This window comes from Patiria miniata, unplaced genomic scaffold, assembly GCF_015706575.1.
Source record: "Patiria miniata isolate m_02_andy unplaced genomic scaffold, ASM1570657v1 HiC_scaffold_11, whole genome shotgun sequence".
Lineage (NCBI taxonomy): Eukaryota > Metazoa > Echinodermata > Asteroidea > Valvatida > Asterinidae > Patiria > Patiria miniata.
In genome coordinates, this window is record NW_024037049.1 from 7,454,977 (window position 1) to 7,471,437 (window position 16,461).

The following is a 16,461-nucleotide window of genomic DNA, read 5'->3' on the forward strand; positions in this document are numbered from 1 at the left end:
CAAAATGTCTGTTGCAGAACATGATTCTTGTGAAAATACATAACTTTTGACTGTGTTCAATGATATTCAGAAGAGATTATCGGCACTAGAAACAAGTGAGATGCAGGCAGTGAGATGTCATCACATGACATGTGACATCATATCAAAAAGTGCATATTTGAATGCCTATATCTACAGAACGTCAGGTCCGATTGGGTTGAAAGTTGGTTATGTATCTAAACCGTAAAGTGTTATAGATGAAAATTGAAGTGACGTCATGTAGACGTCATGGACGTCATATTAGAGGTTAATTTTTCTAAGGAAGGCCTACGTCAGTTTATAACTTGACTTGAACATACATTAACAAAATGCCAAAACAGCCATGTGTTTGTTTACAAACATAAGTCTAGTTTAGTTGTTGCAATTTTATTTCAGAAATCAGATTTTGGCATGTTCTGTTTTTTGGCATGTCCATTTTGTGTTACGCGAGTAACTGTACTTTCAAAAAGTGCCATGCTTAAATGATGGAACATTCAACTTTTGAATGTCATCAGGGAAAAGCCTTGAATATTGGCATGTTTTAAAAAAATTAAAAGAAAATTGACAGTCCAGCAACTATGAAGATTACAGCACTCACAGAATGTAATGCACGTAACTGGAATTGTCCCAAAATGTTTCTTTACCCTTAAATTGGGGTACATGAGTGATACGTTATTTATTATTATGTTTGCCTTTCTTTTATTTGAAGCAATTCATGCTAGGACTGGCAAATTACCACCTCTTCTGGTATATTGTGAGGCTTTGATTTCATCAGTACCGGCTGTTGGTTCACCGCCTGATGCAGAAACATCACTGGAGTGTGTTAAGAGTGCCCTTTCCGAAGATAGGCTTGATCTTGTGATGCATTGGCTCTTGCAAGAAAGGTTTGATTATTTGTTTTATTATACCAAGAATTGTGTGAACAAAATTTACTTGGTTTCCTACTTACTTAAACCCATGGTATCATGAAGCTATTATCTGTGGCCTTTCAGCAAGGGGAAATTGGACCCTCTTGTGGTCATGTATGGGCTCCATCATGGAGCCCATACATGACCACAAGAGGGAGCCTCCATGCACGATCAAGAGAGGGTCTATTAACCACCCTATAGCGCGAGGCACGTACGACTAGTTTTCGGCCCGCCTGGACTTTGTTCAGGAAAGAGACTATGCAATCACTATGTCTGTACATATGTAGTAAATACGTATGTGGTATTTTGTTACAGTTTTGGGGAATCGTATCATTTCAAAAGTTTAAGTTCAATTATAACAAAACTTGAATCATACATGTAGATGCAACAGTTTTCACATTGTAGATGTCAAAGGTCACATACCATGATCAAAGGTCATCCGAGGTCAAGATGTAAAGTAGGCGAGATGTGTGTTTTTTAGAACTGAGTTGTTTTGTGAATGTGCACAATGCAATAGCATATTTGCTTGAGCATCAGGCTTTATCGGAATGCATTTGAATGTAATTCAAAGTGGTCTCCCCTAACTCTCCCTTCTTTACCGTTGAGGGGGTTCTTGTGCACAGAGCACATAGGCACGATACCATTAGCGATTAATGCCACTTAGTATGGGTTTTAAAGGGGCACTAGGTCCTCAAATCTCTGAAAATTTTATGTTTTGGATTGTTTACTTAGACTATTTCAAACATCTGGTTGAAAGGAAACCAACCTAATGTCTTACCGTTCCCGAGAAAAGACCCAAAAAACCCGCTTGTTTACATTGGACATGATGGAGTACGAATACGTTTTTCGTGTCGTTCTCAGTGTACGCTATAACATGTTGTGTGTCTCGGGAACAGCGCGTGGTGACCAATCACCAATGCAAACAATTGTGGTTTCTTCAACGTCTGCAAAGGCGAACACTTAACGCGTACGAATGAAATAACAACTAGCATCCAAACAGCTCGAATTTATGGGGTCGCAAAAGTGGACCCGAAATTCGTTCTCGCACGCATAATACAGGAATAACACAAAAACGCCCAGTTTTGAAAGGATAGTTGTGTGGATGTTTATATCCTACTTTTAAATGTTATTTCCGATCATCATCATCTCGTTCAAAGCGCGTTTTGTAGCCCAACTGGGCTATTCCAGGACCTAGTGTCCCTTTAACACACCACAGTCAAGAGAAAAAAAATGTGTTCAGCTTTAACTCAACAAGTACCTGCTAGTGGAACAGCCAAAGTGGAGTATTACACTTTGGACAGCATTTTGTGGAAAAAGCGGGCAACCATGTCAGATCAATCAGTCAAAGGATGGAGAAGAAAACGTTGGTGGATGCCACCCTTAAGTTTTACCCTAAATATACCTAATTTGCATAAATTGTTAATCCCTGCAGTGTACTGTATTTATTCCCATATTTGGGCATATTCTTTCTTTTATATTTTTTTGAAAAGTTTATTTTGGTGATTCTAATTACACACCCTTACTTAAATGACATTTTCTTAAGCATATAAGTCATTGAATAATCATGAAGACATAGTAACGATCCAAAATGGCTACTATTTTACCCACAATTGCGTGCATTTACCTTGTCTCCAAACCTCAGTATTGATGAGCTTCAAATTCAGCAAGTTGCTAACTGGCACAAATTTTTCTTATTAGAATGGAATATGGAAAATCATGTGAACAATGATAACATTGTGATATGTAGTTCAGCAAACAAAAGCGGGGAAAAACGAGCTGGCTGTCTGTAAACTTGACTTAAATAAGTTCAAAAAATAAAAGTATACCCAAATAAGGGCAAAAATATATTACACGGCAGGTATTAAAGATTCATGCAAATGAAGTATATTTAGGGTAAAAATTAACGGTGGCATCCACCCACATCTTGTTTATTATGGTTCAAAGAATTGATTTAGCATGGATGCCAGCTATTTCCAAAAAATGCTGTGAAATTATTATCTAGAACACTTTTCCACATTTGGCCGCTTTACTATGCTGATCAAGTAAGTGTATTTACTTGTCAAACATTCATATACAATTTTGAACTTTTTAAGATTCTGTTAACGACAGGAAATGCAACTTTCTTTTTTGGAATGAGCCTTGACAACCCCCACAGGTTGCTGTCTCCAGTAACAAAAAATTTCAAGTAAGGATGTTGTGTAATTAACTCAGTGCATGTGTAGTTCATGTGCGATGTCATTTTCATGCATTTTAGTGAACCCCACTTGACAGTGTTTTAGCCAGTTAAGGTTAAATGATATACAGTTGAGATGATTATTACAAGCATGTTTGGGACGAGAAAACAGTTGCTATGAAAAAACATCAGCCCGGTTACATAGAAAAGCATTAATCAACATGTTTACAACTAAGACAATTTGAAAACACCTTTTACTCGATCCCAGTGAATTCAGAAGGAAGGTTGCCAACAATAATTGCACCAATGCTATTCCGTTCATTAATCCTGCGCTGCAGTTTTAAGATATGCACTTGCTGTGTGTGGCGTGCCGCCAGAGGGACTTTTATTACGGTGGGTCCAAGCTGCATGGGGTTTTTGTTACAAACAAACAATGGATAATTACACCTGGCTTTTGTTTGATTAGAAATGCTACCCAATATTTGAATGCAATTAAACAATTGAAAAAAAGAAAGATATATGATCCCGCTTCCTCTGACTTGGATTATTTTGTAAATGCAAGTCCAAGTTAGAGGAGTGCTTGTGCACCTTTTTAACCACGAATGACATCTACAAAGCAGTGAAAAACAATTGTAAAAAAAAAAAAAAAAAAAAAATTAAACGAAGAACAAGAAGAGCGCAATAATAATGCTGGAAAAAAAAATTCTATACAAATTTCAACAATTGCTAAATTTCAACATACCGGTATGTATGCCAAAGATAGAGGGCAGGGTTTTAAATTTTCTGGGAAAGTGATGATAAAGACAACAAAATGCGAAAAAAAGATGTCGATCACAGCGACTCAAAGTGAACATGTTAGAAAATCTAATTCTGTATAAGACTTATTATTTCCAGAAGAATGGTTCCCAAATACAGTGTACTTATGTGCAGAAGCGGGTACCAGTACAATGGACGTGCAAGCATGGTTTTTTCTCGGTTGCCCTTTACGTCCAGTCGGGTGTTGTTTTGTTTGTTTCTTTATTACAAGTTTTACAACTCTACTTTCATATTTATTTCATTTATTACACATTGCAATTCATTATACATTTACAGACATTGAATAATTTGGAACATATAACTTGTACTCTGTACATGAGTGGGAAAAAAATCATTGCAATGCATTATACAAGGTATAAGATAAAATGAATTTTTTTATAGTGTACAAGAGGTCGTATTAACAGCGGTCGACTGTCGTGTCTGTGTATTGTATATCTCTTTTCCATTAGAAAATAAAAGGAATATTACTTCCGTTGTCAAGGAATGTTACTTCCGTTTTCAAACTTCTAATTCGTTCATGCATTCCATTTCTTAACTTTTGTTTCGCACAATCTATAATACAATGAAAAAAAAACATCATTTTATTTTATACAATTGTTTTGTCCTTGCATTACAAATTAATTCTAATGATTGTCATTGTTGGAACAGAAGTGAGCAATGCAATACATGTACATGATTGGTTGTTTTACTTACTTCTGTGTCACAGGTTGACATGTTCGGAGCCTCTTGGTCATCTTCTCTACAACTACACACAAGGAAAAGGTGCAGGAATTATTAGTAAAGGTCTTCCTCTGGCCGAAGCTGTATATACTTTGGTTGAAGCTCACATCCAGGCTGCTGTATGTATGTGCAAGCAGGGGAAAGTGCAAGCCATGATGGATTATGCAATCAACGCAGAATTTGAGAAAGGTGAGGTCTGTAAATTGCCAAGTTTACTAGATGTTCCACTAAGCCTAAGAGCAATAAGAATCTTGACCAACAAATCTGTTAAAGTTTATCATAATTTATTGAAATCAAAATATTTTTAGATTTTATTTTGGGTTGTATCGGGAAGGGAATCTTCCTAAATCATGAACAAATGTAAATATCGTTGGACCTACATGTGTAAGTAACCTGAAGTAGTTTTAACCCCTTAGCCAAAAGGCTGGAGAGGTATTGTCATTGCCTACGACCGTTGGTCAGGGTTTCCGGGCATCCCTCTGTCGACCGTCAGGGCGGATGTTCGTCCAGGCGTCCGCCCTTACCCTGGACCACTCGTGGGGTACTCCACAAATAAAATCTTTAGAAAAAAAGGGTACCCCACATCGAAATCTTTAGAAATAGGGACAATTGGACAACAATGGAGGTACTCCGGAATTCCATCTGGCTGGGAAGTCCGGACAGCTTAGTTTTGGATGATAATTTGAGTTAATATGTTGTTTGGGTTTGTAACTTGGGTAGGGGTTGTCCTTTGCAGTAGGCAAGTAGAGATTGGTTTAAGGTATAAAATGCAAGTTAGAAGTGAGATTTTGGTGTCTAACTTCGGTAGGGGGTTGCCCTTGGGTACAGGCAAGTTGGGATTCGTTTGGGGGTCAAAATATCAAATGTCAAGGTCACAATGGCGAGTCAAAGGTGACTGGTTTTCAGATGATAAGTTGAGTTAGCAAAGAGATTTGGATTTTTAACTTGAGCAGGATTCGTTTTTGATTCATCAGGTCAAGGTCACAGTGGTGAAGTTAGTGGTTTCTGGATGGTAACTGGACTCTGTCTGGGGGGTTGCAAACAGCAACGTGGTTACTTTTAGTTCCGGAAACCTTTTTTAGGGGCTGTGGAAAAGCCTTTCTCTTTGTTCTGATTTTCTTTTCTTCTTCCTCTGCTTTTCGTACAATGCAAAATTCCTTGGACCTTTGAGCACATTTTTTCTTGAGGCAACTTTTGGCACTCATCTTTCTCATGCAGGGCGATTCCACGGTTACTTGCATTACACTTTTTTGCACCCTTTCGTGTTCCGATTGCTGTGGTTTTAGCAGGAGTCGGACTATCTATCTCTTATGCTGCATAAATATACCCTATATTCGAGGCTTCATCCTGATGGTAAAAAATCGTACCATGACAAGATCGTGGCACTCTTTGGAAAAAAAAACCAACAGTTACTCGCATTACACAAAAAAGACATGCCTAAAAATCGGCTCTGTTTTGATTCCCTGTCCTGCTTTAACTGAAAGTGCAATGACCAAATTAATATATTTACAGGACACCTACCATAGTACCTAACTGAAATGGTTAATAAAAAATGAAGACCCAAATCAGATATAAATTATACAGCGAGAAAGGTTGGTTACTCGCATTACAGTTTGTCCAACACTTTTGCTGGGGTCAAATACAAAATTTGCCCCCACAATTTTTATCAGAATTTAACTGCATGGAGTTGCACAACCTTAAAAGTATGCACTGAAACCAAAATAAAGCCAACAAAAAAGTAAAGGGAGTAAAAGATAGCCAAAGAAGGGTTTTGGTTACTCGCATTACAGTTACTCGCATTACAATTTGGTTCATTTGGTTGGGAAAAAAATCAAATCTTAATCAGAGCAGGTTTAATTCAACCTAAATCATTTGATCAAACAAAACAAATGGCCAGGCTATACATTTAAATCAATTAATCATTCTTTAAGTATCAGTATAATTAAAAGATTACCACTCAATCTTAATTTGTCTTTTAGAAAAGTTTGATTGTGCTCAGCACAGGCCTATTGAACATGCTATGTACATGACACTATAGTAACTCTAAAAAATTCATTTATGTATTTTACTGATAACATTCCCTCATCAACTCTCAAAATTGCTCTGTTTGTACATCAACATTAGATTGATTGTACACAATGTGATTTTAGGCAGATTATGAACAACTTTTGATGTAGGCCCTATAAATTGTAATACTGTTCAGATATGTATACCACAGATCCTAGTCTGCATCAATTTACATTTTCAAGGGGCATCTTCTTCTTCATTTATTCATTTTCATGATGAGTTGGGCCCAACTGTCCCTGTCGAGAATAGTGTTGGAAGAGATGGGCCACTCAGACCAGTTTCCAGCTCGATGGATGTTTTTTGGGTCATGTTTGGACGACCTTTTCGTCGAGGGGCTTCGGGATTCCAGAGGAGAACTTGACTAGCTGGCTCATTATGTCGATTAACGTGACCGGCTAGCTGAAGGCGACGCTGTCTGATGGTGGTGGAGATAGGGGGAAGGGCACCATACAGAAGAGAGTTAGGGAGTTGTTGTTGTCAAGAAACGTTCTGAACAGCCCGCAACATCCGTGTATAGGTGGCATTCAATGGATGCAGAGATCTGTCTGGTCAGGGTCCAGGACTCGCAACCGTAGAGGAGGATGGATTCTACTGAGGTCTTGAAGATCTTTAGTTTGGAGATCGAGGGTCTCCATACTTTGGTCAGTGAGAACAGAGCAGACCAAGCTTGAGCTACACTCATGTAATTGAGCTGTGTTGGTGTAGGAGCCCAGATACTTGAAGTCATCAACTTTATCAAGCTTACTACCACCTAGTGCAGTGACGTCGTCAGAGGTAAATGGGTTGATGACCATGTACTTAGTCTTCTTTGCATTAAGAGAGACCAACGGACTTGCAGCAGGCTTCTACTTTATGGAGGAGAGATTCGGTATCAAGGAATTCTGAGAAATTTATCAAACTTGTTGGTGGACAATGTTCTTACTAGGACATGGGATGTAGAAAGAGGAAAAAACATGAGAGTACTTCATGTATCGACTTCTGTCTTTAGTTCCCTCAAAATGTCACATTTTGTTACCGTTTGTATGTGGAAAGACCCCTAGGTCTATATCAGTTTTATACAACATTTACATGTATATCTATGCCAAGACTGTTTGTGATATTAAGTGACATTACTGCATTAATAATGTTCTTAATACATTGAATTGTAAGTGACATTAGTGCATTAATAATGTTCTTAATACATTGAATTGTCAGTTATGTGCTCATCTTTGAAAGTCTTACTGACTTCAGTGGTGTGTTCAATGTCAAAGCAATTAAAAGGGGAAAAAGGGCATTCATTGCGCAATAATACTCACTGTCCACTGTGCGTGCAGTGCAGATTGAGTTTTTTGGGTGGGGTGGTTTTTTTTTTCATGCTAGATACCCACTTCCTATACAAAATATCCCCCAAATGACCTAATGCATCACCTCTGAAGTGGGCGCAATCATATTCCAAAATTTTCATCCCAATTATCAACCCCCCCCCCCCCCCCGCTATTAAAAAATAAAAATTTAATTAAACAAGTCCAAAGATTGGGCACATTTTTAAACGTAAACATTAAAATTCACCAGAGACGAAATGTAACAAGAACATTAAAACGAATGACAAAAAAACGAATTTGCTTTTTCAATTCAACGCCAATTGCTTCACGAGACGAATTTCAAAGATTTTGGACGAATCAAAATGCTAACAGTTTGAATTATACTGAACCTTGAATCTAGTGGTGGAGTTTTGGAATTCAAATTGAGAATTGAGCTTGGCGGTGTTCGGGGGAATTCGTGTGATACAAGTATTAAAATAGCCGGGAAAACTTATATTACAGTGGTATTTTGTACAAAACTTCACCAAGTTATCAGACATCATATAATTGGAAGTTTTTCTTGGACATCCTTTGATGGTGATAACTCTTACGAAGCCTTTCTTAAGCTGTCTTCGATGACATATATGCACTTTTCCTTTTAATTGATGGCAATCTGAGAAAGTCTGCTTCAATCATCCTCAGTGTAACAGGAATGGTAAAAAAATAAAAATAATCAGCGACAGTGACCGATTTTGTGAAAAGGTTCTATTTGGAGAATTGCGCCACTTTCCAATTGTGGTACAAGTTGTGCCAATTGTCTCAGTGAAAAGGCTATGAAAAGGCAATCAAGGCAGGCGGGGAAAAAAAAGAGATTTCGCCAAAGATTGGGCGTATTTTTTTGTTCGTAACGTTTGAAAGTCACCAAAGGTGAAATGTAATGTCAACAACATTAAAATTAATGACAAAAAATGAATTACTTTATCAATTCATCGCCGAGTGCTACACGAGACGAATTTCACAAATTTAGGACTAATCAGTATGCTAAAAATTTGAATTATACTGAACCTAAAATGAAATCTAGTGGTGGCTTTCTGAAATTCAAATTGAGAATTGAGCTTGGCGATGTTGAAGGACGAAATTAAAGTATCGATATAAGGAATTTGTGTGGTACAAGTGTTAAAATAACCGGGAAACCTATTATAATAATAGTGAAAATTTGTAAGGTGCCGGTATCCGCCAAGCAAGACGCTCATGGCGCACATGTATAAATGTGCATGTAACAGAGATGGAAAGCAATTAGGACAGTACATAAATGTTGAAGAGAAATTTTGAACAAACAATTTTTGCAAATCTTAAATCTGTGGACATAGTAAATTTCACCAGGACAAAGTTGCCTGTTTTGAAGAGCTCCCTCTCTTGTTTTTTTTGTTTAGATATGTATATGGGTGTTCTTGTAGCCTGCCCATCAATTGCACTCGCGGAGGTCCTCATCCAGCCAAGGGGCCCGCCAGGGAAGCCTACTCTTTCGGTTGGTACTGTAGTATTTGAACTTCTCCAAACTGAGAACTATGCAATTGGAGTGCAGCTTTTGGACAGAGTATACCGTAGCATTCAAGCAGGTAAATTAACATATTACAGACTAATCAAGGGACGTGAACGCACAAAGGTCCCTTCAATGGCCAAACATTATGCTATTGTGCAATTGTTTCTGCCCCATGAAGCATTATCTGAACAAATAGCTAGCATTGACGTCATTGTGTGTCACATGACAACACATTAAAGAGGATTTTTTTCAAATCCCTATTCACGTATGTTCATGCCAATGCAATTGTGCACCATTGATTAAGACAGTGGTTTTTATCGATGGTAATTACCATTGAACTAACCATAGATTTAATACCATTGATTTACCATTGGATACCATTAATAACCATTGCAATGGTGTTTTGGAACGCTACCATTGGAATACCATTGAGTTTACCATGTGTATTATTTATAATACCATTGGATCCACTGAATGGTATACTATTGATTAAACCATTGGTACTACTTAATGGTTTACCATTGAATGGAATTTACATTTCCAGCGTTTCGAAGTATAGCGGGAAATAATTGTCTTAGGAATTCGAGCAACGCATTGCAGGTGAATGGTTACGTAATAGAGCGTTGGAAGGTTTAAATAGAGAAGAAAAGAGTATTGAAATCAGTTCTAGCAAGCACTCCACACGAGGCATACATACGCAATCATCATTGAGCAACAACAGCTACAGGCGCACGCCAGCACTAAATTCATTGAAGACCGAGTCCGACAGGCCGTGGCCGGTTCGCAAGCTGCCCTTTTGGAAAAGCTTTGACGGCCTAATAACGTCGAAGCAAAATAAACAGTAGTCAAAAAGAAATATCTGATAGCCAGCTCACAAAGATTCAAGGCAGTATCTTGGCCAACGATGGTTACACCTTCAAACGCAAGAATTGTGAAGATCAGAGTTACATCTGGAGGGCGGGGCTAACATCCAGCAAGCATCAAAAGACATATCCGAAGGTATTGAGCTATCACAGACAAAATCTAGTCAGAATGTCAGATGCATCAGAGCTGGATCAGATGGAGAATTGTTAAGGAGTATGAAACCATCCCACTTGCTTCGGATTCAGAAAATGAGAAGATGTACAGGACTGAAGCCAGGGCCTCTAAGAAGCTCAAGACAGAACAGGCGAAGAGCAGGAAAACCACCAGATATTCGTCATGGCCATCGGAGCAGCGTACTTCGGCGGTTTCGTCAGCGACGGTACCACAGTCGGCAAGGGCAAGGGTTGTGGTCAAGCCGGTCATTAGAAGTACGAATGTACAAGCAAGGGCGGATGTTGCCAAGGCAGATAAGATAAGTGATCTTGTAAAGTTTTCAGATTTTGAGGTAGAAGACATAGGTAGGATAACAATATTGTACAGGATGTACATTGATGTCGGAGAGGGTAAGCGTCAACTAACTGGACCTCATCTAAGGACATTTACTTAGATGAGGTCCAGTTAGTTGAGGGCAGTGAGGTAGTAGGGTCATGGGACAAAATACAGTCCCAGAGTAGCTCCACTTGGAGAGAGATGGAGGCAGTACACAGAGTTCTCAAAAGTAATGAGATTTTGTTAAAGAATGAGAGAGTTAGATGTTTCAACGATAACAAAAATGTTAAACAGGTGCTGAATAAGTAAGAAGTCCAGCTTACAAAACATCTCTTTGAATGTGAACAGATTTTGTGAAAAGAATTCTATAATTCTCAAACCAGAGTGGATCCAAAGAAATAACAACACCAAAGCTGATTTGTTGAGTAGAACCAGGGACAGCGATGATTGTAAAATACAATCAAAAATGGGTGTATTGATTATTTGGTAAATAATGGGGACCACATAGCGTGGATAGATTTGCATCCAATTTGAATTAACCAGTGGAAAAGGTTCAACTCTAGATGGTGGTGTCCGGAAACGGAAGGAATAGACGCTTTTCGGTCAGATGTGGGCAAATTAAGTTAATTGGTTAGTACCCCCACCCAGGTTAATTCAGAGAGTATTGTTGAAGATGGAGGTGGAAAAAGCGAAAGGTACATTGATTGTTCAGATGTGGGTGTCGGTACCGTTTTGGCCATTTTAGGTAGCGGAAAGTAAAGATTTCAAGTCATTCATAGAGAAGAGTATGATACTGCCACAACAACAGGTGATCCTTGAAGGTCAAGGTTGTAATGGCATATTTTTAGATGAACCATAACAATTCAAGCTGATCGCTTTGAAGCTTGTTTTCTGAATTTCAAGTTTCATTGTAATTGCTGGAGGGAATGTTAATGCTGATTTTGAATTTTTCCAACAGATAGGATTGAGGTTATAACGTCTCAGCAGCTTTGGAGACAGCGGGGGTGGTGGGTGACAAAAAAAACGACCGGATGTGTCAACACTTGATGTCTTCCAAGAGTGACGCTACGGTCAAGAAATACATCAGGAGTTTCAAGAAATGGCAGAGTTTTTGTGCCAGGAGCAGATGCACCTAATTACCAGCCCAGCTAATTCTCATCGCAGTGTATCTAACGGAGCTCCTTGACTTGGGGGCTTCTTCATCACGTTATTGCATCAGTATTATACGGCATTAAATGGGCCCATGAGATGAATGGGCCCAACGAATAACTCATTCGTGAAAAACCTTCACGAATCGATAAACGCACAACAGGTCACAAGACACAGAAGAAAGATGTAGTTTCGTCCGATATGAAAGTAGAGCTTTGTGATAGAAATTCTGAAGAAACAGATTTGTTGGTAATTAGATATTTATGTATGATAACCTTAGCATTGCAGGTTTCTATCGGTTCAATGAATTGAGCTCATTACGTTTACTGAATAACTATGTTTGGAGATTTTTTCACTGTTGCGGTGACAAAAAGCAAGACGGATCAATATCGTTGCGGTAAAGAAGTAGTAATTTCAAAACGTTCCACTTCAGCATGCCCTTTTAAAATGTTGCTAAGATATATGTCAGCTGCAGGTATGGATAATACAACTTCAGCTTACCCGCTTTTAGATCAAAGGATGGTTGTAAACTAATTTCCAAAGATAAAAAGTCAAGTTACACAAGAGCCAGGGAGTGTATAATCAAGATGTTATCTTCTGTAGCTCCCAACCTAGATTTAGGTTTACATTCCCTAAGAGCGGGAGGAGTAACGGCCAGGGCCAGCAACGAGGGACAAGAGCGCTGTCTAAAGAGACATGCGCGCTGGAAACAGGATGAGAGGTAGAGATGGATATATAGAAGACTCACTTGAAAAGAGGTTAGAAGTGACCCAGAAACTGGGTCTTTAAGAACAAATTTCTGTTAGATTATATTTATTTGAGTTAACCTTTCATAATCTTTCATGTCTTAAGAATTCGAGCAACGCATTGCAGGTGAATGGTTACATAATAGAGCGTTGGAAGATTTAAATAGAGAAGAAAAGAGTTTTGAAATCAGTTCCATCAAGCACTCCACACGAGGCACACAGACTTAAATTTTTGGGAAATTTTGATTTTAATAGTTTGGAAAATTGTGAGTACTTGTATAATTATGTTAGGGTGCAGCCCAACACCCTCGCCGAGGAGAATTCTGAATGTTTTTTGGGTACAGGTTTTCCAGAGCATTTAAAAATTTTATATCTCGGGTTTTTTTTGCCTGGAAGTCAACTTCTCCGATGAAGCGTTTGAGTTCAATAGTTAAAGCTATTACAGCATGACGATAAGGATCGTTCAGTGAGAGTTTTACCAATTGTATTAATATATAAATACAGAGCATCAAGTCGTGGCCAGTCGTAGGTTGAAATCCTACGGAGGAATGTTTATAGAAAGAATTTTGGTAGTCAAATCGTACCCACTACTGTTGCACAATGTTGACGTAGCAGCTGCAATTCATACAGATTATCAAGTTGTATTAACTTTCCAAATGTACAGATGTGCAAGTCCCTAATCATTCAATAAACGGTGAACTCGTGTCTCCTGTGCTTTGCTTATCCCACTCGATGGTAAACCATGGAACATACCATTGGTTTAGCTCAATTGTAAACCATTGATTAAACCAATGCGCAAAACTGAATTTGTTGTCATCTATTTTTTTTCTAGCTTTTTATGTTCCTATCTTCTTGGACTCCAGGTCGTTTGCTCTTGTTACAGTCAAATATACTCCATCACTTACTGTCTTGTCTGTGGTGTCCAGTGACTTGGATCTGTTATGGAGGACCAAAAAAAGTGGACAACCCATTTTGGGGGGCGAGGGGGGGGAGGAAGAAATTGAGTGGTGTTGCAATAAAGGTTACTACTGCGTATTGATAAAATTCATCAACGCAGAAGAGTTTTGATGTTCATCAGTGATGATGATAAGTTAATCGTGGCACATCTCAACATTGTTTCAGTTTTGCAACAATTTCTTTTCAACAACTTGATTTTCTACTGGTAAACAAAAAGTAAATTTTGTTTAGGAAATCAATCGTTCTTTTTTTTGGTGGTGAAAATACGAAGTGGCTTCGTATTGTTGTGTAGATCCGAGACCACTGAAGTTGTTTTGTATGTTTTAGAAACTGCTGTTTACTTTTTTCCAGTTTTCAGTAGGATTTTCAGGAGTATGCTCTTGTTCTGACACCATGTAAAGATCTAAGAATTGTACGAAGTGTTGTACTAAGTGTTGCTGAATTGTTTACCTAGACCAGGAATTTTCGCAATTAAATATTATTAATTACATACTGAAGCCTTTGATCTTGGTTGCATCGATATTAAATGGAATTATCACAAATTTTGGATCATATAAAAGTTAAAAATCCAGTTAAAAAGTGCTCATTTTGTAGAAGCCATTAAGGCACATTTTGTGGGAGCCATTCGCGAACACAATTTCTCCGTTATAATATTTTCCGTTTACAAATTTTTAAAAAAGGAGAAATTCTTTTTTAAAAGAAAATTGGTAACATTTCAAAGTGACTTAATCCTGAAAGAGCCCAAGTGTCGATTATTGGTTTCCTTTTATAAATCTAAGTGAAAATATAGGGTGGTAAAAAAAAAAAGGACACCCACATTTGACAGCAATTTTCACCTATTTTTAAAATTTATTTTTTGATTAGTAGCTATTGAAGTACTGGTCTAAAGGCAAATGTGATGAAAAAATCGCGGCATTTGCACATTTTGTCGGTGAGCTATAAATTCCCTTCGCTTGACTGAGCTCAGCTGTTGGAGCTTTATTTGAAAGGGCATGAAATTTGATTGTAATTTTATGAAATGTCATGCCAAAAATAAACTTAAGCCGACAGCTAATTGAGAGGATGATCTTTACACTGACACGAATAACTGGACAGCTTCAATTAAAGTTACCAGGGCATAATATATTTTGGTGGAAAGGTTTTCTTAATTTTTATGAACTACGAAAACGTCCAATTTGCATCAGAAAACCTGTGGACAAGACTGATTTTGGTCACTTGTATTCAAATTAGCATAATATCACTATTTTTACGACTTTTACTCAGTTTTTTTTCACCGTGCATGGTTTAAGGTCTATACTTTACTACTATGTGAAAACGTATTTAATATAAGATCATTAAGTAGGTGAAATTGCTGTAAAAAGTGGGTGTCCTTTTTTTTGGAGCCACCCTGTACACTACCCAGGCGTGTATTTTTTGCACGCTCAGGTCGAGTCGAAATGACCGTGAAACAACAGCATTAACAACTTTGTAAAAACGTAAGGTGGGAGACGCTCCTAGCTTGCCCTTCAGTGGGTGAAATAACAGCTTTTACTGATTATCAATCGCATATATTCTCAAGGTCTGAAACACGTTTGAATTTGGAAGAATTTGAAGAGTGAAAATATTAACTGGTGAAAGCCTTTGTTGTGGCCGGTTCTGATTTGAAATATATTATATTCGACCTGAAATTCAGATTTAATTTTAAAGTAAGCTAAAAAACAGTTTGTGATCCACGATTATCATTGGCGGGTCCCGGGTTAAATCGCAGAAGAATTTACAAGGTCACTTATTGAATTGTAGTCATTCAATTATTTTTTCATTAATGTACTGTTTCTAAAAAATGCCAACAAAATATAACGCAAATGCCTGACGTAGAATGTGTAACCAGAAAGATCTTAGATAGGTTTGGTTAAATTAAACGCCAAACAATCTGATAATTTTTTTTTTTGACAGAGTTATACGTAATTTTCCAAGGGAGGTCAAATATTTGTAGGCATTGGAAATCTCTTTTCTTGCTATCGTTTGTTAGACATGTTAACCAGGTAACACACGTATCCCATTCCCAAACATCAATTTTTTCAATTGCTTAAACACTATCTGTCATCATGGCTACAGACTCCTCTAAAAATATACAGTGACTGCCCTGTACATTTAGGCCGCAAATGTTTTGCCGTCATTTAGAAACAGGGCATCACGAAAAAAAACTTTTCCTACGATCTCTGTATTGAAGCTGTTTAGGCATAACATGCTTTTAGCACAAAAACCTTGCTTCAGGCTACCGGCGAAAACTCCCTGCGATATATAGCAACAGATATGTTGGTTATATAAATATCTGTTGTTTTGTTAGGCAATATTTAACAGACCTGTTGTTTAGTTGAGCAATAATCGCATGGAGTTTTGGCGGTAACCTTACGTTTTCGTTTTTGTGCTTAAGCTCCATGAAAGTGTTAAAATTTAAAACTAAATGTAAATATTTGTCCAATTAAATTGGAACTAAGTATGTACGAAGTTCTGAATTTCCTACAGGCGTAGAAATTTCCTACAGGCGTGACAATCTCCAAAAAAAAATTGAAGATGTTACAAAATAAAAATCTCCGTTCAGTGTTCCATTGGTTCAACAACTCCTGTCGTAATTTTTTAGACTTTGGTACAGCGTCAGCTAATTATTTCCTGAAAATTACTTCTATTCGGAGATTTTACTTGAAAAAAAAATAAGTTGGTGGTTAGTCAACCAAACATCAATTTGTAACTG

General features: G+C 37.8%; 1 protein-coding gene across 3 annotated transcripts in view; it reads left to right on the plus strand.

Moving 5' to 3' along the window:
• Window positions 1-16,461, plus strand: part of LOC119743444 (clathrin heavy chain linker domain-containing protein 1-like) — a 66,161-nt gene that overhangs the window by 48,731 nt on the left and 969 nt on the right. Inside the window, exons 6-10 of one of the 3 annotated variants that reach the window (XM_038219857.1) lie at window positions 728-902; window positions 4,622-4,824; window positions 9,416-9,601; window positions 10,635-10,861; window positions 11,841-14,222. In XM_038219857.1, coding sequence (XP_038075785.1) covers window positions 728-902; window positions 4,622-4,824; window positions 9,416-9,601; window positions 10,635-10,861; window positions 11,841-11,846 — 797 coding nt within the window. In that variant the 3' untranslated portion in view covers window positions 11,847-14,222. Of the gene's footprint in view, window positions 1-727; window positions 903-4,621; window positions 4,825-9,415; window positions 9,602-10,634; window positions 10,866-11,840; window positions 14,223-16,461 lie in introns of those variants that run through there. The other 2 variants (XM_038219849.1, XM_038219865.1) reach the window with 2 other exon arrangements.